The sequence below is a fragment of the Acinonyx jubatus genome, chromosome B2 (genome assembly GCF_027475565.1).
Source record: "Acinonyx jubatus isolate Ajub_Pintada_27869175 chromosome B2, VMU_Ajub_asm_v1.0, whole genome shotgun sequence".
Taxonomy (NCBI): domain Eukaryota; kingdom Metazoa; phylum Chordata; class Mammalia; order Carnivora; family Felidae; genus Acinonyx; species Acinonyx jubatus.
In genome coordinates this window covers 63,721,887-63,746,734 of record NC_069385.1, presented here as the reverse complement: position 1 = coordinate 63,746,734, position 24,848 = coordinate 63,721,887, and the positions used below count along the sequence as shown (strand labels likewise).

General features: G+C 34.6%; 1 protein-coding gene across 3 annotated transcripts in view; it reads right to left on the bottom strand.

The window, feature by feature from the left end:
* The window catches only part of MMS22L (MMS22 like, DNA repair protein), a 125,551-nt gene that overhangs the window by 71,205 nt on the left and 29,498 nt on the right, over positions 1 to 24,848 (bottom strand). For all 3 annotated transcript variants that reach the window (XM_015077788.3, XM_053222445.1, XM_053222446.1), the window contains 4 exons: positions 23,991 to 24,053; positions 16,211 to 16,330; positions 13,627 to 13,853; positions 11,239 to 11,742 (listed from right to left, as the gene is read on the bottom strand). In XM_015077788.3, coding sequence (XP_014933274.3) covers positions 11,239 to 11,742; positions 13,627 to 13,853; positions 16,211 to 16,330; positions 23,991 to 24,053 — 914 coding nt within the window. The remainder of the gene's footprint in view (positions 1 to 11,238; positions 11,743 to 13,626; positions 13,854 to 16,210; positions 16,331 to 23,990; positions 24,054 to 24,848) is intronic.

Here is a 24,848-nt window from a genome sequence, read left to right as displayed (position 1 = left end):
GTAAAACTGTGACAAAATCATTCATCTTCCACCCGCTGGCAAGAAATAATACTCGCACTCACTGTATTACTTTTCAAGATTAAAAAAAAAAAAAAAGTCCTGAATTTTCATGATGTGAGACATTAATTTGCAGAAAGCTGAATTCCCTTAAACCCCCCTGTTGCTATGAGCTCACCAGGGGGAAATAGGCCTTAGGAGACTGAAATGGAATAAAGAAAATTGCTCCAGCTTTCTTTTCATTTTAAATAAGCCTTAAATCTGACAAGAGATATCCTAAAGAGAGAAAAATATATATCTTGTAAGGTAAAGAAGAAACAATTGAAATTAAGAGTTCCAAATGCTAGTTTCACTCCTTATATTTGTTCTCAATTCTATTAAAATATAAATAAATTTTGAAACCGAGAAATTACTCACCCTTCTCCACGAGGTAGATGGAGAAAGCTCAGGAATTGTTCCTTATGGTCCATATGGTGGCAAAAGTAGTAAATTCGTATCATAAAACAAAAATGTACTCGGACAGTTTCCAAGAAAATACATCTTAAAGAAAATAACTTTAGGGTAATTACTAGAAGATGGTGGGATAGCTGAGAATATTTTGAAACTATAACGAATCTACTTTTTCCACAATTTATAGTGCCATCTGAGGTCTTATTAATCCAAAAATAATTAATGGAATAATTAAGAGATCAATTTCTTTCCTTCAGTGACACATCACATCATTAAAAAACAGGTCTAGCAGCTTGTTGTACTATACATTTATTGGATGTAAATGCTTAAATTATTACTTCCTCTGAGGATCTCCCTTTTATAAATGACAGCTGCAACAGCAGTTTATCTCAATGAGTTTTTATAGACTGGGTCCACTTACTGAAATCACAATTGTAGATATTTTTACCCATTCCATAGTTGGAAAAGAATTAACTTTAGCAAATGCATCACAAATGAGAGGTACCAGTCTTCAATATATTTATTATGACAACATGTCTTTGGTTTAAGAACATAGCACCGTGTGGTGCCATGGAAGTGCACAGTACTAATGTCTTCCTACAAACTCATTGCTGAATTTCATCTAAAGCTTCAAAGATCTGGGTGGTCCAAATACCTATAGTGAACTGTGGGGTTCAGGCAAGGAACCACAGGGACATAAATAAGATTGGGGAAAGTAGCTTTCGCCTCACCCAACATCTTTTGATTTACCATTTGCTAAAGAGAAATGTTCTGGTGCTTGGTACAGAAAATAATCATGGCACTTCTATTCCCTGAACAACTGAGCTGATCTACTTTCAAAATAATGAAATGTTTCCTTTGCAGAGTATATTTCTTTCGTCCTTGCCTTTTGTCCCAACATTTTTCGCCCCAATTTCTGTTTTATAGTGTTATTTTTCCATCTCTACCTTCCCTCTTTTTTCTAATTATGAGAGGTACATTTACTGTTTCATCCCAGAGAAAACAGATTTTTAGTTATTACAAACCTTGAGAACTATTAATCAGAAAAGAAGTATAAAACTCCATTCACCCACTTCTTGAAAGTAGGAATAATCTTGGGGGGAAGGGACCAATATAAAGCTCTATTTATCTCTTACTTTTCTTTAATTTTATAATTATTGGTAATTGGTGTTAAATATTAGACCTGACCTATAACTGGAGATCAAAAACTAGGGGCACAGCAAAAACAAAAAATAGAAGACTAAGGAAAGTGGGGGAAAACTAAGAAGTCACAGAAACTTTGGTACCTTTTCTTTGTGTGCAGCAGTCTGAATCTCACACATACGTGCCTTGTTATGAGTCTATTTTCCTACGTTGTGCTGTGGTTACTCAAGAGGCCCTCTCTGCCAGGAATTTTCCATCCTGGGGTATTGTCTTAAAATATTTGTTTGATTATTCCCTCACTCCATTATTTCAGTTCCCTCTTTAAATACCTTGCTTCTGACCGAATCCAAATACAGATGATTATCTACTTTTAGATTTGAGGTGTTCCTGTAGATCCAGACTCAATGGAGAGCTTCTCAAAATTTCAAAAGCAAGCCAAAAGCTCAAAGGCCCAATTACTCCACTTGTTTACACATTTCAGTGGGAGAAGAGTTTGGTGATAACTATTCAATAGTTAAAATAATAAAAGTGGGACAAAAATTTTAGCTAGAATAGACACAAAATTTTTCAATAAGACCCAAGCCCTTTTAATTAACTGAGAAGAATGTACTCTTGTCATCTCCCTGGAGGTCCTTTCTGCCCACTGGTGCTTGAGAAGGCAATAATCATGGAGGCGAAATACAGATTATACATTAAACCCATAGCCTGGATGCACAATTACTGTTGTCTACTTTCAAGTGGATACTGGCAAGAATTATTAGATAAGCAAGTAAAAGTTGGGGACAAGTATAAATCATTATCAAATAATGCTGAATGACTAAAATAGTAAAATATGAAATGGTAAAAAGATGATGGTTTCAATAAACACTTACCTAAATACCTTTCCATTCTCATGGTCCATCTTTCATGTAAGAAATACATGAGTACATGTCATATATGCTGCATTTAACTGCTTTACTAATGTACCCCAAGTGCCTATAATAATGTCTTCTCCCATAGCAGGCACTCATAAATATTAGTTGAGTTTTTTTTAAATAATTTGCTTAATGAATGTGTATCTTCTGTTAAAAATAATTACAGCACAGGTAGAAAGCACTAAAGGATATTAGAGATAAAATGTTAAGGAGGTTCAAAAGGAAGAGCAATTATTCAAGATTAGGGACACATAGACAAGCATACATTTCAAGAGAAGCTTGGGGCACCTGTGTGTCTCAGTTCGTTAAACGTCTGATTTTTGATGTCAGCTCAGGTCATGATCCCAGGATAGTGGGGTCGAGCCCCGTTGTCAGGTTCTGTGCTGAGCATGGAGCCTGCTTAAGATGCTCTTTCTCTCTTTCTCTCTGCCCCTCTCCCCTACTCATGCTCTTTCTCTAAAATAGGATAGGAAAGGATAGGATAGTAGGAAAGGATAATGTTGTTCACATAAAAAGAGAAAAAGGTAAATAAAGAAAATAAACATGTACTGAGAGATTATTATGGCCCATGTTCTGAATAGGTATAGCATCTAAGTCAGTGCTGTCCACAGTGTCTTCTGCTTTCCACTACAGTAGGCACTATGTATAGGTATCAAAGACTTGCTTTATACCTAGTGTGATAGAGGAGTTGAATTTTACCTTGTGCAGCAACAAGAGTAGCAACTCTCAGACACTAACAGGGGTTCCTTTAGAAGCAGAAAAGCACAGGGTTCCTAGGTGGCTCAGTTGGTAGAGCATGTAACTCTTGATCTTGGGGTTGTGAGTCTGAGCACCACATTGGTGTAGAGATTTTTTTTTTTTTTTTTTAAAACAGAAAAGCACAGTTTGCTGCTGTAGAATTGTCCACTACTGCCTGGAATTCTGGCTTCTCCCATATATGATGCCCATGTACGATTCTTTCTGATTCCATCTCTAGTTCTGATCCATTCATTTAGTAATAATTTCTGAAGTTACCTTACCCTTCTAAATCCTTCTAAATAAATCATTTGTTTTGTTTTTCTTTTCCTGTACTCTGCTACTCCACCTCTATGCCTACTATGACCAGCACTGACCATTTTTGACTTCTGATCTTGACAATTACTTTCATTCCCTGGATTTAACCCTTTTCTTATCATTGTTTATCACCTCACTTTGGCTTATTCAGTCCTCAGATCTTTCTCTACTATGTTCTGGCCTGAGCCCTCAACTGGTTCTGATAGGAAAAGACAAAAGTAAGAAAGATGTGGAGAATTCTTGAGAATTAGTAGTTCCATCTGACTAAAATAACCGGGAAATCACAAGAAAAAGTTGCAAATGTGGGAAAGCCAGACTGTGGAAGACTCTGAAGACCACGGTAAGGACTGTGAAATTTTCTGTGGTTATCAGGATGTCAGTCAGTAACAGTGTTAAAACACAGAATGATGTAAATACACTTGTTCTCTAAAAAGATAAATGTGGAAAAATGAGATGAGCACAAACAACACAAGGAAAAATAAATAGGACTTCATTAAAATTAAAAAAAAAAATTATGCTGCAAAGGACAACATCAAGAAAGTGAAAGATAGCCCTCAGAATGTGAGAAAATATTTGCAAACCACCTATCTGATGAAGGACTTGTCTCTAGAACATATAAAAAATTCTTTACAGTTCACTAACAAAAAGCCCAATTTAAAAATGGGCAAAGGATCCAAATAGATATGTCTTCAAAGAAAACAGAATAGTCAATAGGCACATGATCAATAAGCACATGAAAAACACACAATATCATTAGCCACCCGAAATGCAAATCAAAACTATAATGAGATGTTACCTCTCATCCACTAAGATCACTTCAATCAGAAAGACACTTAGCAACAAGTGCTGGTGTGGATGTGGACAGATTTCAAACCTTAAACCCTGTTGGTGGGAATATCAAATGGTATACTAGAAATGGTTCAGTATTTCCATAAAAGGTTAAACAGAGTTACCATATGATCCAGCAATTCTATTCCTAAGTATATACCCAAGAGAAAAACATTTCCACACAAAAGCTAATACATGTGTTCATAGCAATATTATCCATAGAACCCCAAAAGTGGGAACAATCCAATCTCCATCAAGAGATGAATGGATAAATAAATGTGGGTACAATGGATTATATGGCAATAAAAGGGAATAAAGTACTGATATATGTGGTAATATGGATATACCTTAAAATCATTATTCTAAGTGAAAGAAACTAGTTAAAAATGATTACATGTTGGGCGATCCCATTTTTATGAGAGGTCCAGCAAAAGCAAATCTATAGAGACATAAAGTAGATTAGTTGTTGCTAAGGATGGAGGTTGGGTAGGGGAAAATGGAGAGTGACTGCTAATGGGTATAGTGTTTCCTTCTGGGGAGACAAACTGTTCTAAAATTATGATGATGGCTGTATAACTCTATGTAAATATACGATAACCATGATATATAATAACCATTTAACTGTATGGTATGTGAATTATATCTTAATAAAGCTGGCCAGTAAGTGAATTGTATGATAAGTAACATATCTCAATTAAGCTGTTAAAAAAAAAAAAAAAAAAAGATGGTCTGAAGACAAGGCACTGGAGGCACAGAGAGTAGGAAACCTTAATAATGGTCTAAAAATGGAGGAAATAGTAGTGAGAATAAAAAAGGAATGAAAACATTAAAAAAAATTTCTATCAACTGAGTATACGGAGAAAGGAAGGACATATTTATATATCACATTTCTACCTTAAGAAATTAGTTTTGTTTTTCTACAGCAGCTCCTTAGCATCTCAGACATATAGAATCACAACTTTTAACAGTTCTAGAATTATTAGGCAATATTCATGTTCCCTACAATCTGGACTTTGTTTTTAAGCAATCTGATTCATTTACACATCCAAATGCATTTACTGAATGGCCACTGTGTTAAAAGTACAATATCAGAATTAGTTAAGAACTATCCAAGGTGTAAGTACGTACATGCGTGCATGTGAATGCGTTTAATGAGGTTGCCAGGCTTAAAGTGTAGTACATAGAAATGATTATGGGTTCTTTTGAAAACAACAGTAATGACAATAAGAGCAACGGCTCACATGTATCGAACACTTTCTGTGCCAAAAACTTCATATTCATTATTGCATTTAATCCTCAAAACACCTGGTAAAAGTATGTGCTATTACCCTCATTGCAGAATGAATAAAGTTGAGATTTGGACACATAAGTTTTCCCTTAAAATATTTTAAAAGAATTATTTTGTACTTATGTAAGGAGAATCCATGTGTATGTAACAGATCTAGTTGCAGACTAAATGACTTAAATATTAATTCCTATGTATGAAAAATTAAGTAATCTATGTTTTAGCAAAACAGAAAAAAAGTTCACAAAACTGAGTTTATATAACTGCATGAATTTATAAAATGTTGTATGAAAAGCTATAGTGAAAATACTTTGCAAAATTCAAGCCTAGTAAACAGTTAATAATAAGGTAAAATACTAATTCATCATATACATTAAAATCTCAGTTGAAAGATAAATAAAATATTTAATAATGGAAAAAATCATTAACTCTTTACATACTCTCAAAATATTAAGATTTATACTACTTTCCCTTGAGATGCTTATGCTTTCTCAGAAGCAACCAAAACTGGTAGATGGATCACTTTTAGTAAGCAACAAAACTATTTGATTTTTCAAATAAAAACTAGAAATATCCATGAAACACAATCATGTGCTCTCTCCCAAATTATTAGAACAATGCCAAAAACATGCATCAAATCATACATACATAAGCAGTAACCACTCATAATAATAGAAAACCCAATAACAAAAGGAGGAAAAGGCCTGCATGCTGTCAAAAGCATCCTTTCTATTTTTCCTGAAAATTCATATGCATTTTTTGGCATCCAGCAGTCCCTCAGGAGAACATTTCCTCTTGTACTTCTTCCTTCCCTACCTAGACAACCCCAGTTCTCTCACAGATTAAAAAAAAAAAATTGTTTAGAATAAATGATACCACACTAATAAAAGTTAAAATAACTAGAACTACTGAGCAAGAAAAACATTTGAGGGGAATAATAAACACAGTTCTATGCACGTGCATACACAACTCCCCCCCCCAACCCCACCCAATCTCAAATGTCAAAATTGATATATAATACACAGATGAACTTCTAGGCTCACTGGAAAAGAAGAAAAAGGGTTTAAAAATATATGTATTCTCAAAATGTATTTTGAAGCCAGGAAAACAGAGGCTTAATCTTTTAAGGAGTTGTACTCAGCACACAGAATATCAAAAAGAAACTAACGGTCCCTTCTGAATTATTTCGTAGTCTCAAAATTTAACATTTGAGACAAGTTTTCAACTGCCTTTAGACCTCTTCTGCAACCAGGCTCTTGTTTAATACAAAATAGGATGTCAGTTGATCAATATCCATTTGGCTTAAATTCGTAAGTCCACAACCTCCCTTAAGTGGTAGAACAAACAGGTACAAAGCCTGAAAATTTATTGTTTCTTTTTAAACTCCAAATGATATTTGCAGATGCCAAAAGGCATTTTGAAATCACTCACCCTTACTTCAGTAAAAATGAAAAAGGGGGATGGGAGGAGGGAGAATCTCATGAGGCCTTGTATGTCAAGTTTTTGCCCAGAGCTAATTTTCATAGCTGTGTTATAAAACCCTGAAAATGGAGGTTTATAATGGAAATGCTGACAGACCCTTAACTATAGCAGCATGAATGGATATAATTAAAGAAAAGCTTTTGGCTACACCTAACTCCACAAATGAAAGCTGCCATTTTTATATTAACCTCAAATAACAGCAAGTGAGAACCAGAAATGGGATTCCAGAAAGGTAATGTGAAATGTTAAAGATGACTGCTAAAAACTGCTTGACATTCGAAGTTTTAAACATGGAGGCATTTAGTTAACATAACCAAGTCAGTATTTTCATAATGCTACTTAATCAGCAATAAAGAATGCTCTGGTGAGCCATCAGCTCCAGTTAGCAGAAAGTGGCATATGAAGTTATTATTTCTTAACAGCCTAGAGGGAGCCGCTTCTCCCTTTAATCAGTGATCTTCGTTCCTTCCTACCTATAATTTCTCTGTCATACAGTTATAAAACTATTACCCAGTTCAACATACACACTCACACATCCTGCACACACATTTATGCAAGGACTGGTACCTTATTCCCACCTGAATTTGAAAACAGAAGAGATTGCTAAGGTAAAGTATTTCATTCTTTTTCTTGTCAGGGATGCAGCCAGGAATAAATATCATCAATCTATGTAACCCATCTTCCTTATCTAAACCAAAATTCAAAGAATTTAGCTCTGTTCTTAAAAGGGGGGCGGGGAGCCTATGCTTTAGTTTTTATCAACTATCAAAACATTTTTGAACCTTTTAATAATATTAAAAGTAATACTAATATTATAGCATACCTAGGAGGCTCCTATGAAAAGATCCTCAGAGAAGTTCCAGATTTTGGATTAAGAAAGTAGGAACAAACACATCTCTATGATCAAATATCTAAAGGACTTTTTCTTGTGTTTCCCCTCTCTGCCTCCCTTTCTTCTTTCTTTTTAAGTTAACAATCCTGAATGATCTCTGGGGTTCTTTCCCCAAAGATCTGAAACTAAAAGCCTGTCCATCTTCAGGGTATCTGCCTTGGAAGCTCTAAAACTGATGAAATAAAACAAAACCATCCAAGTCACAGTCCCTCTTATTATATACTTTAATCAGTCTCACTGAAGAACTGTGTGCAAATTACAATGCAAGCTTCAGAAAATTAAAAGATGGTAGTACCTACATGATGACAGCTTTAATGAAGATTCCCCACACTACTGCACTTTTTTTTTTAATATTTATTTTGAGAGAAAATGTGAGTGGGGGAGGGGCAAAGAGAGAGGGAGTGAGAATCTCAACCAGGCTCTGCACTGTCAGCATAGGACCCAATCCTACAAATTGTAAGATCATGACCTGAACCGAAATCAAGAATCAGACACTGAACTGACTGAGCCGCCCAGGAGCTGCATGCTCCACTCACTGTTACTCAAACACATTGACCTCATTCTTCTCTCTGCTAAAAATGCTCTACAATTATGGCAACGGAAGTGATATATGATTACACAGTCACTTACAGCAACTGTTTTTAATCATAGTTGAGCATTATAAAACAAAACTAAAAGTAGGTATGTGTGCAAGGAATTAACTGTTATCAACATAAATATATTTGTGTCTTTTTCATAGGTTAGTCCTACAGATCAACGGCCTTGGTTTAGATGATAGCAGACGACAAACCCAAAGGAGATCTAGTTAAAAGAAACTTATAATATAAATGTACACTTGCTTTCACCTTATATAATCAATAATCTTCAACATGCACCCTCGATTCCTACCTTTGTACTTGACTAGTAATGCCCATGATTACCAGAGATGCATTACAGTTTATAAGATACTTGCAAGCAGAATTTTTCCAACATTTTGAAATAGTTTTGGCTTTAATACTAAAGGATTTTTACTAAATTGAATTTAAAGAGCAAAAATTTGTTTTTATTATAAGAAATGAAATTTAGATAGAATAATGTTGATAATAAATCAAAGATAAATTACTGCAAATAGGGGCGTCTGGGTGGCTCAGTCTGTTAGGTGTCTGACTTCAGCTCAGGTCATGTTCTCATGGTTCGTGGTTCGAGTCCCACATCGGGCTCTGTGCTGACAGCTCAGAGCCTGGGCCTGCTTCAGATTCTGTGTCTCCCTCTCTCTGGCCCTCCCCCACTCACACTCTGTCTCACTCTCTCAAAAATAAATAAACATTAAGAAAAATTTTTAATTACTGCAAATAAAACATGATTTACTTGTCTCCACACCTCTTTGTGATCATTTTTTCCATCTGATGACTCATTTAAAAAATATGTAACTTGTAAAAACATAAAAACAAACTGAACAAAAAGCACTATCCCCCTTTTTTTTAGTAGCAAAAATAACAGCTAAAAGCATTCATAAATATATATGAATAGGTAACATTTTAAGGTTTACGGTTTGCAAATCATTTAACTGCTTATGATTTATAAATATATATATATAATGGTTTCGTTAGTTTCTGTTTAGTTATTTGTAAACTTTAACAACGGTATTGTAAGAAGGTAGCTGTGATTGGTTAGAGTCTGAGTGGTGATACTGAAACCTATTTTAGTAAGTCACAAAAAGTCCATGTTTCCATTTCTTCATCTATAAACAGGCAGGACAAGGTTGGCAAAGAAATAAATGAGTACAGTATTTGTATACTGTATGTCTTTCAAGAATACAACAATTATTCTTGTGTTTCTAGTTATCATTTTTAAAGAATAACCAAAAAAGTCCTAGGTAGGAGCTTAAAGACAAAAAGAAGTTAGTGAACAAAAAAGAAATAAAGAAGAAATTTCTTACTTTCTTACTTTTATTTACATTTTTAAAGCCTCTCCAACTTTTTAAATTAGTCCCATTCTCCGATTACCAAGTTTCCATTAACATTTTTACAAACTTCTGCATTTAATTTCTTATCTGAGAATGCATATTTTCTAAATATACTCCATATGCTAATCTAAAAATGAGAAAGGAGGCTTTCTCATATACTATTAGGGAGTGTAAAAGTTGGCACAAGTTTTTTTTTTTGTTTTGTTTTTTTTTGGGGGGGTAGAAAATCTGGTATCATCTATCTACATTTAAATGCGCATAGACCAATTCATTTTTAGAAATTAATCTATTCTTCCACAAGTACACAGAGAAGGCACATATAAAGATGTTAAATAAAACTGTTTAAAATAACAGAGTGGTAAACAATATAAATTGACATTATTATGGTATTCGTTAAACAAAGTTTGGTACAACCATATAATGAAACACTAAGTAGCCATTAAAAAGAATTAGATGGGTATCCATCTACTAACATGGAAAGCTGCCAAAGAAATATTAAGTGAAAGGTGAAAGATTTATTCGATCTGAAGAAAAAAAAAAGAAATATTAAGTGAAAAAAGGCAGGTGCAGAACAAAGATCATCTGTTTTGTGTTTTTAGCCTATAAATGAGAAGAAAAAAATCTGGAAGATTCTATGAGAAACGATTTTACTTCTGTGGAGTAAAACGAAAGCAGTATTTAAGTGGATCTGAAAACATTGTTTTATATGGGTGATTGGTGTTATCAACAGAAAAATCTTATTTTAATCTCAGAATAAATTGTTTTACCTGGAAGTATTTCATGCAGTTGAGGTTAGAACTCTGCAGCAAAATAATTTAAAGAAGCTTACCTTTTTTTTTTAATGGTACAGGGTGGTCAAACTCTTCTTAAGGGCACAAAATGCAAATGTTTCAGTAGAAGCCACCTTAGATTTGAGCTCATGATCTTGTTTAGACTATCTGAAACATTCCTTTGGATAATACTATTCCTTTAGCAAAGGTAAAAAGGGAAGGAGGGGCAAAGAAGCAGTTCGGGGACTGCACCAGAGCTGCTCGGAGTTTAGTTTTATGTGTTAGCACATAAACTTTCTTTTTAAAGAATTACTGTTCAAAGTAACAGTTTGGAAACTACTTATGCCAACATAGCAGTAAAACCAACTCTTCTCTCTCCATTTGGATTTCATGAGTGTATCGAAAGGAAAATTTTAATATAGAATCAACATAGATGATGACATAAATCAATAAATTAGAGTATTTACCGGGAAACGTACCTGATTCTGGCCAGAACAGCTTGTAGAAAGCTCAACACGATCCTAAGTTCAGATTCTTGACAAGCTCGCAGAAGCATACTGAATCCATCATTAAGCAGTTTTTCATGGGAAGGATGCAAGCAATGGCTAGTCTCAAACACTTCTTGAACACCATCAATATAGATGGAAAGAAGGGTCCAGAGAGTCTGTCTTTGTCCCATTTCATCATTCTTAGATACCAAGAATTCTTTTGCTTTCTCTCGAAAAGCACCTGAAAATTTCTCAGCCAAAACACCAATGTCCAGATTTTTCTGGATATACATCAAGAGGAAGGCCACTTGACCCTTCCAAATGAGAGGAGATGTTATAAAGGAAGGCTTGAGGAAATTCAGGAGGCCTAACACATGACCTGCTACATCTTCCACTTCTGCAACAGCTGCTAAGAGTAGAAAAAGGATGAAAAAGTTCTGAAGACCAACTTCAGTTAGTTCTTCCATTCTTTTTTGATGGAATTTAGAATATATTCTGCAAAACAAAACAAAACAAATTACCTTAAAATTTTTCAAATAACAGCTTTTAAAATAACCTTTTAAAATAACAGCTCACTCAATACTCATGACAATCTCATTACTGTAAATTTAGCTAATTCTTCATTACAATGTTGCCATTGTCACTTTTTCTACTTTGAAAATACTCACAGAATACTCATACCTTCAAATTTCTCAGTGAAGCAGCAATCATCTATGAGTGAATTAAAAGGATTCACTGGTCTTCCCCAAAGGACCGTATAAGTTCTTTTCATATAGTACATGGCTTTTCCTGTTATTTTAGTACTCTTAATCACCTTCTTTTTTAATTTTTATTGACAAATAAGAAAGAATATATATCCCCTTTTTTTAAAGTTTATTTATTTTGGGAGAGGGAGAGGGAGAGGGAGGGAGTGAGGGAGGGAGGGAGAGAGAAAATCCCAGGCAGACTCCATACTATGAATGTACTGCCTGACACGGGCTCAAATCTATGAACCATGAGATCATGACCTGAGCTGAAACCAAGAGATGTGGACACGTAACTGACTGAGCCACCCAGACACCCCAAATATATACTCCTTTAAGTACAATTTGATGTGCTTTAAAGAAATCTTAATGGGGCAATTTTAAAACAATTTTCCTTAAACTCTTTCTCCCTGTACCCCTCACAAAGACCTGCTCTTGCCACAATTATACCTAAGACAATTCAACGTGCTGGAAAAATTATTTTTACTTATTGATAAAGTAAAATGGTTAGTGTTTAAATGTGCAAGACTCCCCATTTAAAAATCTCTTGTGTTAATATAATTTACTAGTCGAAGTAAAGTATTACTTCATCAATTAAGGGATTAGGATAGGAACAATAGAACTGTTACTGAATAAATTCCAAATATTTGTTTTAAATAAAAGTTCTGAGTATTATGTCTTCCATAAAATGATTTAAGATTCAAAGATAAACTGGCAAACAGAAAAAAAAAAACTACTGTTTGAGCCACATAATTTTTGGAGGTTTAACAAAGAAGTTACCATTAAAAAAAAAGTATACGCTAAAAAAATTCTACTGTATCACCATCATCTTGCAAGTCATATGTGGGAATCACACAGGAATTTCATTTAGTGGTTCCTGACAAATCCCTACCTAGAACATGAAGGAATTCTTACTCTGCAAGAGCTCCCATTATATAAGCTGAGCAAGTGGTGGGGGGCAGTATATTTTACAAAGAGGGCTAGAAAAAGGGCTAACAGATAAAGAAAGTAGATCAAGGGAAGACAATAAAAATTCATATCTATTTAACAAGCAAAATTCTCAAAAACAAAAACCAGATAAATATGACCGAAAGTTTATTTTACCACACCAGAAATGAAAACTGGGCATTCTTCTCAAATGAGAACATTTGAGTTATTTGGTTCTATCTTCTGGTTAGTTTTCATTCAAGGAAGCAGGACTAATGGGACTGAATTCAAAGAATGCAGAGTTTTACAGACTGACTCTATTACCTGCCAGTGTATGATTTGGAAAGGTTTTCTATTTCTGTAATTTTGAATAAAATTTATGCACTGAATTATATAATAACATTACAATTAATTTTGGCAAAAGAAACAACAGTTCTCTAATATATTTAATATATGGAATTTCAATCTTTAGGACAGATGAGATAAACCAAAATTCTCCCCAAGTTCTAGATACTAGGTTTGTTCCTTACTATAGTAAATTGGCAGGATCAAAAGGCTGCATGTTTTGTTGTCCTGTATACACCAGGGAATACATTTTAAATGTATAAGCCATAAAGACTTCTAAGCACAAGTTAACTTAAAAAATACAAACAGTAAGTAACACTTCTTCAGAGTGAACGTTCATGACAAAGAAATATATGGCACATACCTTCCTTTGACTTGTTTCCAAGGATGAGGGCCATTGTTCTTCATTGCTTTCTTAACAACTTTTGCCAAAATGCAAAGGAAAATGGTGTAACTACTGCTGGATTTATACAGGCCATTATCTTGTTTATCACAACAGCAAGTCTTCACCATTTCTAGCATAGACAAGGGTGACTTAATAATATGTGTAAGGCCTTTCAAAGGAAGCCAAGAGATGCTAAAAGAACTATTCTAAAAGCAAAAAAGAAAAAAAGAAAAGAATATAAGTATTAAATCCAAGTAAACAAAAATGGAAATCCCAATTAGCTCACTAAAAGTCTGACTTGCCTTGATCACATAAATTACAAACAGTACTACACATCCTGCCAAAATAAAAATTCCACAAAAGCAGAGACACCAAGGGCTGTTCAAATTCCTAAAACATCTCCAATATGTCTTTTTAACAGTTGGTCTGTCCAAATTAGGAAACATACAAGATCCATCCATTGCATTTGGTTGCTTTGCTTCTTTAATCTCTTATGTAAGTTTCCCAGAGTTTATGTCATACCATTTATTTTTGTATTAGGTCATTTATTGTGTAGAATTTTCTCCAATCTGGATTTAGCTGCTAGTATCTCCCTAGTGTCATGTAATGTACTCTTTTATCCCCTATTTGTTCTGAAAATCGGTAGCTGTATCTAGAGGATTGATCAGATTCATGCAGGTTGAGTCTTTTGATAAGAATATTCCATTGGTAGTACTGGGCACTTCATGTTGCAATTAGGAAAAGAGACACATTAAATTGTGTCATTCCTTTTGTGACGTTAAGATTGAGGGTCTTATCAACCTGATCTGTTAATCTGAGTGATCCCCAAGATTCTCACTGAACAATTTTAGCAGCCATTAATGATCACTGCCCAGAAGCCTTACTTCATCAGATGTACAAAATAGTGATTTTCTAATTCTATCATTACTTCTTAATTAGCTTATTAGAAATTTGGTTATTCTTAAATATAGTTTATATTCTCATTTATAGTTTTCAGAATAATGAGGGTTTGGTTTTTTTTAATTAATGTTTATTTACTCTTGAGAGAGAGAGAGAGCGCGCGCGCAAGTGAGTGCATAAGTGGGGGAGGGGCAGAGAGGGAGAGAGACACAGAATCCAAAGCAGGCTTCAGGCTCTGAGCTGTCAGCACAGAGCCCGATGCAGGGCTCAAACTGGCAAGCTGTGAGATCATGACCTGAGCCGAAGTCAGATGCTTAACCAACTGAGCCACCCAGGCACCCCTGTATTTGATAAGTTTCAATCCACAGCAATCATTATTCTTTCTTATGCTCAAATTTACCCAGCATTGGAGCAATGGGACCTCCTTTTGACATGACTCCATCTTACTTTGATATTTCCTAGCTTTCAGATATGACAAGACACTGTGGACTCATACAGATGTTGTCTTAGAACTAGAATGGGTCATTTTTCCAATCAGCCTGAAATTATGCTTCAGAGAAAGGTGTTTTTCTTATTTTTAATAAGCTCCATTATGTATAAACCCAAACTAGTAATTTACTTGTAAACCTCCCATTTCCATTTTCTATCTCGTTTGAAGGGTTCACTATTTACTCAGGAACTCAAATACTCCAAATCTTCTCTTTTTTCCACACATAACAGGTAACTAAATCCTATAAACCTACCTTTATAATTTTTATTTTTCAAACATTTCCTCTCCTTTCTAAATCCATTGCCCCTATTTTACTCACTCACTGCATTATTAGCATTTATTATTACATCAGACTATTAATATAACACCCAATTTATTTATAGCATTTTCAGAAAACTCTCTCACACACGTACCCAATGTCACATCCTTGGTTTTCTATGTCTCTGGAATAAATCATAACTCAACCTGCACATTATCTTCAACCCTACATAATCTAGTCACTGACTACCCTATGTTCCTTATCTGCTGTTTCTTCCCATAGTCATATCAGACCTATCCAAAACTATTTAACACGGTAGGAAAAGACCAAGTTTTTTATGTGTTCATACATTTGTTCATTATGTTCCTTTCATCTGAACACTCCATTTCTTCTATGCCTGGAAAATTCTACTCATTCTCCAGTTAAAAAATTACAACCTCATAAAGCCTTTCACAAGTCTATACACTGGGTCAGATACTCTGTCCTTGGACATTCCACAGTACTGTAACTTCTTCCCCACAATGTCCACTAACCTATAAGCAACTCAAATGCCAAGACTATGTCTTATTCAGAATAGCATTAACTGTTCAATGTGTTGCTAGTAATCAGTAATTGTTAGAAAACATTTATAAATGAGGATTAAAAAGAAATATATTTCTGGTGCAATTTTGGTTCCTTTGCTTACTCTCACTCTTTAGAGAAAAGAGACAAAATGTTCCATTCCCTTATGTCAATGCTCTATAAACAATGCTTATGAAAGGTAAAACAATATTTTTGAGCTACTCTAATCTACTTGGAAAAATTAATTTTTTAAGAAAAATCTGTAACTTTTCATAATTAAACCATAAAAATATTCCTCAAATATGTATAAATTCTTCAAATTCCTGGAACACATTCACATTTTATTTACTCACCAGGTTCTTACTATAATATTCCCATAGAATGGTGACAATTACAATGTTTGGCTCCCAGAAATCACAAAGCGTCAAACAACAGTGCAGATGCATTCGTAATTGTTCTTCTGGTATACCATCCTAAAAAATAAAATGAAATTGTGGGAAAGTAAATGGGCTCTGGTAACATGAATATTATTGCTTGATACGCACTGGATAACCTGCTTTTATTTATTTATTTATCTATTTATTTATTTTTTACTGTTTATTTTTGAGAGAGAGAGACAGAGCATGAGTGGCAGAGGGGCAGAGAGAGAGGGAGACAGATTCTGAAGGAGGCTCCAGGCTCTGAGCTGTCAGCACAGAGTCCAATGAGGGGCTTGAACCCACGAACAGTGAGATCATGACCTGAGCAGAAGTCACACGCTCAACTGACTGAGCTACCCACGCACCCCTGGATAACCTGCTTTTAAAAAGAATATGAATACATATCACCAAATCATACCCACTCTCATCTTCAGACCAGAGGTCTAAATCAGGATAGGCTATACTTCTAAAAATTTGCTTTATGTATTCAGATAATAGAAATTACATAACTCAAAGTGACTTTTAACACAATTATTTAAAAATTAAAGGTGTTTGTGATGGAGTGATTATAATAAGGGGGTATATATAATCTGAATTGCTTAAGGAGGAAAGTTTGGACATGGAGGAAGACAGAAAATGGAAAAGATCCAAGAGTGGTGAGCAGAATGAAAATGAAAAGAAAAATGAAAAAATGTAAAGCATAACCCTGGAAAATGGGTGAAATAAGTAAAAGAATCTCTGCTTAGATGTGAGGATATTAAGAAACTTACAGGACAGGGTGATTACATGCATTAATGTTGGGGTTGCTAATAAAAGTAACATATAGGTATAAAAAAAGTGATCTTAGTGCTAAAACATTCAAAGAATAAAGGGAACCAAACATGAGCAGATTTTTTTGGTAAGGCATTAAGTCTTAATTAGTAATCCTTTAGAATACACTCAAGCTTCAAGTCCTCCAGGAAACTTACTAACTTCCATACTAACAGTGACCCTTCTTTATGCTCCACAACCTCCTATGCACACCTGCATCATAGCACTTACCTTCTTAAATTTACGTTTGTCTGCTTTCAAGTGTCTGTGAACTCTCTGAGAATTAGGATAATTTCCCCTGGGTCTAGCATACTGCCTGGTTTGCCAAACAAACTCCATAAATATTTCATGAATAAAACTGAGATCTAGGTTCTTGTGCCTCTTTTTACCAAGTAGCTGTATGGCTTAGGGAAAGAAACTTAGCTTCTCTAATAGACAACTAAGCTCATTTAAACAAAGAAGGGAAGTTTCTGTCCATCATTAATATTCTTTTGATTTTATTATGAAAATATTAAGCAAGACCTAGGCTCATTCCTGTGGCATACTACTCAGATAAATTAAAGCATACTAAATTCAATATACTTCAAGGATTTATGACTCCAAAACCAATTATAAATACCATTCTATGCCTCTTTCCAAAAACAGAAGGGAAAAGAAATGAACATTTAATGCACACTGGATTTGATCAAGATTGCTCTTGGTGACCAGACCAAGATTTGAATAAAATTTGTGAGGCCAGAACCCATGTTCTTTACACTGTGCCCAACCAAGAAGAAATTAAATATGGTGTATTCTGAGAGATTTTTTTTTTTATTTTTTTAAAAGAATGGAGATAAATTTCCCTTCTTTTCCCTGCTAGTGGCTACAGATTATAATGAAAAAGAAAATACCATTTTCTCCAGTTTTGGCAGGATTGGGTAATCAGTCAGTTGAGTAGGACTTAAAAATTTTGTTTAGCTTATAATTAATTACAGCTAGTATTTGTTATAAAATACATTTTCATTTCCTGTATATTCATTTGTTTTGAGCTATTTACTCTTAGTTTAAAAAAAATTTTTTTTAATGTTTATTTATTTTTGAGAGAAACAAGAGATGAGGGAGGGGCAGAGAGAGAGGCAGACAGATTCTGAAGCAGGCTCCAGGCTCTGAGGTGTCAGCACAGAACCCAACACAGGGCTCGAACCCACGGATCATGAGATCATGACCTGAAGTCGGATGTTTAACGGGATGCTTAACCTGAGCCACCCAGGCACTCCTCCCTTAGTTTTTTCTTAAAAATTCCCTTCAAAAATGTGTGTGTGCACATCAGCTGAATTAAGAAGAAAGGATTTGCCTAACTTCAAGTCCAGATAATCAAAGAGATGTAAATACAAAATAGGAGAAAAGAGCAAAGAGATATCTTAGCTGAAATTCATAACGAGAAAACAGAAGATGAAATACAGTGAAGAGTACTGGAAAACTCCTGTGTATATTAATTTCTTCCTACCTTACATTTTCCATCACACACTTACTGGAAAGGAAAAAAAAAAGAAAACACAAACAAAAATATGGAAATTTGAGATGCTTTCCACAAGTATCATCAAAATAGATCTAGAAACCAAAACGATTAAACACATAGCAGCAAAAAAGTTTTAAAATAGAAATAATGGCAAAAATAGTTTTATTCAGAATCCAACCAAGTCAAATGCTTTGAGAGAGCACACTGTGAGTAAAACATGTAAGAAGACTCAAATCCCAGCTTTGCCACTTCTTAGTTACCTATATGAACATGGACAAACTCCTTAACCCTATCAGGCCCTGCCATAAACATTAAGTGGAAGAATGTACATTAAGTGCTAAGTACAGTGCTTGCATAGGGATGGCTGTCACTGTATTGTCTGCAAGAGAGATATATTTTTTTAGGCCAAACTATGATCAAATAATAAATGCAACAGGATCTCAGTATCATACCTTACACTGATATATTTCATTTCTGTGAGTGCTAAGGTCGAACTCTACCTAAACCAAGAGGTTTGAATAATTACATCTAAATCCATGTCCTCTGAATAAAGAGTTTTAAACAAACCAGGTCTTTGGGCCTCTTTTCTACACAGGCTTACACCTGCCTGTTTGAATCCCAGAGGCTATGCTACTCAGCTTCTGCATTTTTCACAAGACCTATGGATGCTCTGTAGGTCTCTTCTCTGTTGTGTGAGTATGTATAAACTATTCAATGAGAAGGCTACCCCAGAATATTCCATAGTGTCTGCTTTTGATCTCCTGATTCCATAGTGCCTGCTTTAGTCCTTTTATTTTTTATAACTTTTTTTTTTAACTTTTATGTATTATTTTTGAGATAGAACACACAAGACGGCGAAGGCGGGGGAGGGAGAGAGGGAGAGAGAGAGAGAAGGAGACGCAAGCGTGCACGCGCGTGCACACACACACACAGAATCTGAAGCAAACTCCAGGCTCTGAGCTGTCAGGACAGAGCCCGATGCAGGGCTTGAACCCACAAACCAGGAGATCATGACATGAGCCGAAGTCGGAAGCTTAACCGACTGAACCACCCAGGTGCCCCTCTGCTTTAGTCCTTTTATAAAGAATGTCTTCCCATCTTTATTTTGAAATATCAAATTTAGGCATCTTAAATTTGGGTATATACCATACATGATATTCTTCTTCTGAACTAAAAATGAAAACAATTATCTTTTATAGCCAGCATACATGAAAAGATGCTCAATATCACTGATCATTAGGGAAATGCAAATCAGAACTACAATGAAGTATCACCTCACACCTGTCAGAATGGCTAAAACCAACAACACAAGCAACAATAAGTGTTGGTGAGGATATAGAGTAAAAGGAACCCTCTTACACCATTGGTGGGAATGTAATCTGGTGCAGCCACTCTGTAAAACAGTATGGAGGCTCCTTAAAAATTTAAATACAGAATCACCATATGATCTAGTAACTGAGCTACTCGGTATTTACCCAAAGAATATGAAAATACTTATTTGAAAGGATATATGCAGCCCTATGTTTGTAGCAGCATTATTTACAACAGCCAAATTACATACACAGTCCAAGTGTCCATCGATAGCTGAATAAAGATACACACACACACACACGCACACTGGAATACTACTCAGCCACAAGGAAAGAATGAAATCTTGCTATTTGCAATACATGGATGGAGCTAGAGAGTATAATTACAAGCAAAATAAGCCAGTCAGAGAGAGAGAGAAATACCATAGGATTTCACTCATATATGAAATTTAAAAAACAGAACAAACAAGGAGAAAAAAAAGACAAGCCAAAAACCAGACTTTAACTATAGAGAACAAATAGTTGGTTACCAGAGGGCAGGTGAATGGGTGGATGGTAAAATAGGTAAAGGGGATTAAGAGTACACTTACCATGATGAGCTTATCAGTAATATATGGAATTGGTGAATCACTATATTGTACATCTGAAACTAATATAACACTATTTTAACTATACTGGAATTTAAAAAAAAATTTACTCTTGGGGCACTTGGGTGGCTCAGTCAGTTAAGCACCCGACTCTTGGCTTTGGTTTGGGTCATGATCTCATGGTTCATGAGTTCCAGCCCCGTGTCAGGCTCCAAGCTGGCAGTGTGGAGCCTGCTTGGGATTCTCTTTCTGTGCCTCTCTCTCTCTCCCTCTCTCAAAATAAGTAAACGTTTAAAAAAAAAAAAATTACTCTTAGTTTTTGTTTTTTAATAACAATGGCAATTTAACAATTGAGGGCTCATTTTTTAACGAATAACCTAACTAGAAGAAGTCATCAGAAGAATAAAATTTATTTGCAACCTAAATAATAACTATTAGTCTGCCTGCGTGATTCAATGTATTTTTAGGATTAAAGAAAGTTGAAATTCAATATCCCAGTCAAGATCCTTCTGTCCAAGAAACATAATGATTTTGAATTAGTTACTAGGGGGCGCCTGGGTGGTTCACTCGATTAAGTGTCCAACTTTGGCTCAGGTCATGATCTCGCGGTTTGTGAGTTCAAGCCCCGCACTGGGCTCTGTGCTGACAGCTCAGAGCCTAGAGCCTGCTTCAGATTCTGTGTATGTCTCTCTCTCTCTGCCCCTCCCCTGCTCGTACTCTGTCTCTGTCTCTCTTAAAAATAAACATTAAAAAAATTACAAATAAATGAATAGAAATAAATTAACTATTAGAAGATTACTGCCCCATATAAGTGAGATCTAATTACATTCTGAGTTGTTTTTAGCCTTGGACTCTTCAGGTTCCTTAGCAAATAAAAATATTAGACTTGTTTTGGATATCTTTTTATACCCTTCAATAAACTTTAGTAGAAAAGTGTCTCTAGGATGTCAAAAAATGAGGCTTTAAAAAACAGGTAGTATAAAACTCAAAATCTTCCTCTTCATTTGAATACAATAATGCCATTTTAAAGGTAGAACAAATGTTTACTGTCAGCATACACAAATATTAAATAGTACTGCCTCCAAAAAATGGTTAAGGTAAATACTTAACTATTCAATCATACCAACAGAAGCAAAGTTAAACAATAAATGTTCTCTTTACCTATAAAGCTCAATGTCTGTTTCTAGAAAATCCTTTCTGGCTAGAAAAAGATTTGGAACATTATTTGCTTAATTACAACTACAGTGGCATGCCTACGGATTATATTTGATGACTGCTCTACACGAGGAATGTATGTTAAATACTGCAAATGGACTCTTTCACTGTTGGGAGATAAAGTCAAAGCACACGGGCATGGGCAGATTTTAATTTACCTCAATGGGGGAAAACAGATATAATCAAACTGATAGTTCTATCTGAACATATTATTTATTTTTTATGACCACCTACTGCACCCACAAAATTGATTTCAAGAACTCCAGCAAGTAGTACTAAACTACTTATAAAATCTAATTTGATACAATCAAGGCATGACAAAATTGAAAGATCACTAGAGAAAATGGACTACTTCTTTCTAAATATTATAATGGCTTCTCTCACGGGAAAAATTACTTTGACTTTATGTTACATTTAAATTCCCAGAGAAAGTTTCTTGGAGTCACTAGACTATTTCTATTTCTAGGGTGCCTGACTTACCACAGTTTGCCCAGGACTTCCCTGGTTTTAGCACTGATCCCAATTCTGGGAAACCACAAGCCAGGCAATTCCTGATGGGCATACTACTTACTTCCAAGAACTACGTATTTATCATCAAAATAAGTTCAGCTAACACCATTAACATACTAGCTATATTGTAAAGATATATTATGCAGTGTCAGAATAACTTTTATTACATTATGAGTAAGACACTTCAAAGTTTTTTTTTTCAAGTCAATGAGTTTCCTTCATTTAAAATCAAAATTATAGTGAGTCATAAACACAAGAAAAAAAGAATTAATTTTCAAGCAACTAAAAAGGGTCTGAGGAGGGTTTTCAATCTCTTAGTCAAAAAGCAAACTTCTTAGTCAAAAAACAATGGAACAGAGATGATGATAAATTCTTTCTCCTGTTTGTCCTAGACCATTATGAGTGTACGGGTATTTATCCATATGACCCTTAGAACCTAAGAAATACTCTGTAATTTAAAACCTACCTGAATAAACCATAAATTCATACGTTAGAGCTGAAAGGAAGTTTAAGAGGTTTTAAAGCTGTGTCAAGGCATTAAGACTGGATCAATAGCTAACATAATTAACAATGACCACTTTTTAGTGATCCCCTACGTTCTTGAAGTAAAAAAAAAATGTATATAAGACACTTTCTGAATTACTAAATCAGTATGTTCTCAAAAAGAACGAAGGAGAAAGCCAATTGAAATGACACAGAAAAAAATAAAAATAAAAACTTCTATAATGGTTGAGGTTATAGTTCTTTTGTTTTTCATACAACTATGTATGCACAAGTCTTTGGAATTCTAGTCTAGAATTTTTACTCGTTAATTGGAAGACTCATGTTATAAACTAAATGTACTTATTGTATGCTTTACCTAAAAAAATTAAGAGTTAATATAGATAAAATGGAAAAGAAAATTTGACACTATTTATATGATTTTCAAAGATATGGCTACAAAATAAATGTGCGTGTATTCATAAGTATGAATGAGTGTGCATGCACGTACATATGATATATATATCAATCCTGTACTATATTTCTTGTTTATTCCTCTTCAAGATTTTAACAATCTTCATATCCTAACAGAAAAGTAATCTACTACCCAAATTTAAAAATATTCTTTACTAAAATTTCCCCTTAAATTCTTACATAAATAACTTATACTACAAAACTTTAGAGAACTACAATACAGTATGTTTAAAGATGTGATGAATAGCACATTTAAAACTATTTTAAAAGGAGGTCAAATCTGACCTCTGGGCCATGAAGCACCACATTAGCGGCTCTGCAGAAAGAAAAATGATAACGTAGGAAATGAGGGCTCAGAAACTAGGACCTTATCAGTGAGAGTAGGATTCGCGCCTGTAAGACAAATTGCTCAGCAAGGCAAGTCACCCTCCTGCTGTGATGAGGATACAGCCGAATTTCCAATGCCACTATCTCCCTCATCGTGTCTCTAGACCCGATACCATACAGTCAAGGAATGGCATACAGTTTTGAAACATCCACTACTTATCCTGAATACATTTTGTCAAAGTCACCGGCTAGGATAATTTTATTTGTCCTTCAACTGGCAACTCAGTGTTAGAAATAAAAATCTTCAAAGGATACTCATTCATAGGAACTATCTTATGTTGCCCCTTCATTAACAAAGAATGATGATTCCACCTCAGGTTTTTAATAAGTAAACAGAGTTTGTTATTTAAATCATTTTAAGAGTTTTCTCAGTTCTCAAAAAATAAAATCTGTAACGTTAGAAATTTAGCAAAGCCCACAAATTGTCTCATTTGAAAGCATACCTGAACACCGATGGACTTTTTTAGCAGTTCTTCTACAAAATTCCAATTTGATTCCATTTGTCTCTAGAAAGGGAGAATATTGCAGCAAAATTATTGCTCTTAATTATGCATTGAAATTATAGTATAGCAGGCTAGTAGTGAAGTACAAATATCTTCTCTAACATCAGACATCATTACAACTTCTTGTATGTCTAAAATTACTTGGACAGAGTAACTTGACAGACTTGGTAGAAAAAAAAATTGTAACTATTCCAATCCAATATAAACCTTAACAGGACATGTTTTATTAAACAATGGCACTTGTATACAATTATAACTGTTTTAACAAATATTTAAATTTTGCTGTCATATGTAATTTAAGCGGAAAAAAAAAACTTTATGTAGTTTTTGGAGTGTTTTATGCTTTGAGTGTTTTTCCTCATTGTATACTTTACTCACCAGAGACTTTTTCATTTTATGTATAATAACATCAAGACAATCTATTCTACTAAGCAATTAACTAAACATTTTGTATAGGAAAAAAATGTACACAGTACTACCTCATTTAATCAATGGTCACTTATCTGGAAGACTCCTCACAATAAGGAAGAAAGCCGAAAAGGACTTTCACAAAGCCAAAATACTTCACAAAAGCTAGGCACTGAAAAAGGCTTTGCTTTCCAAAGGGAAAGCCTGGAGGAACGCTCAGTTCTTAAAGTTCTGGATACATGTATACTAGTCAAAACCAGAAGAAAAGAAAGTGCTTTGGAGAGGAAGCAAATAACAACTAGTTTCTGACAGTGAGTGAAAAAGGTACAAAAGGTAACTGTAACACCTCAAAAAGCAAAGCCAGAAGCCTTAAAGAATAGAAACAAAGAG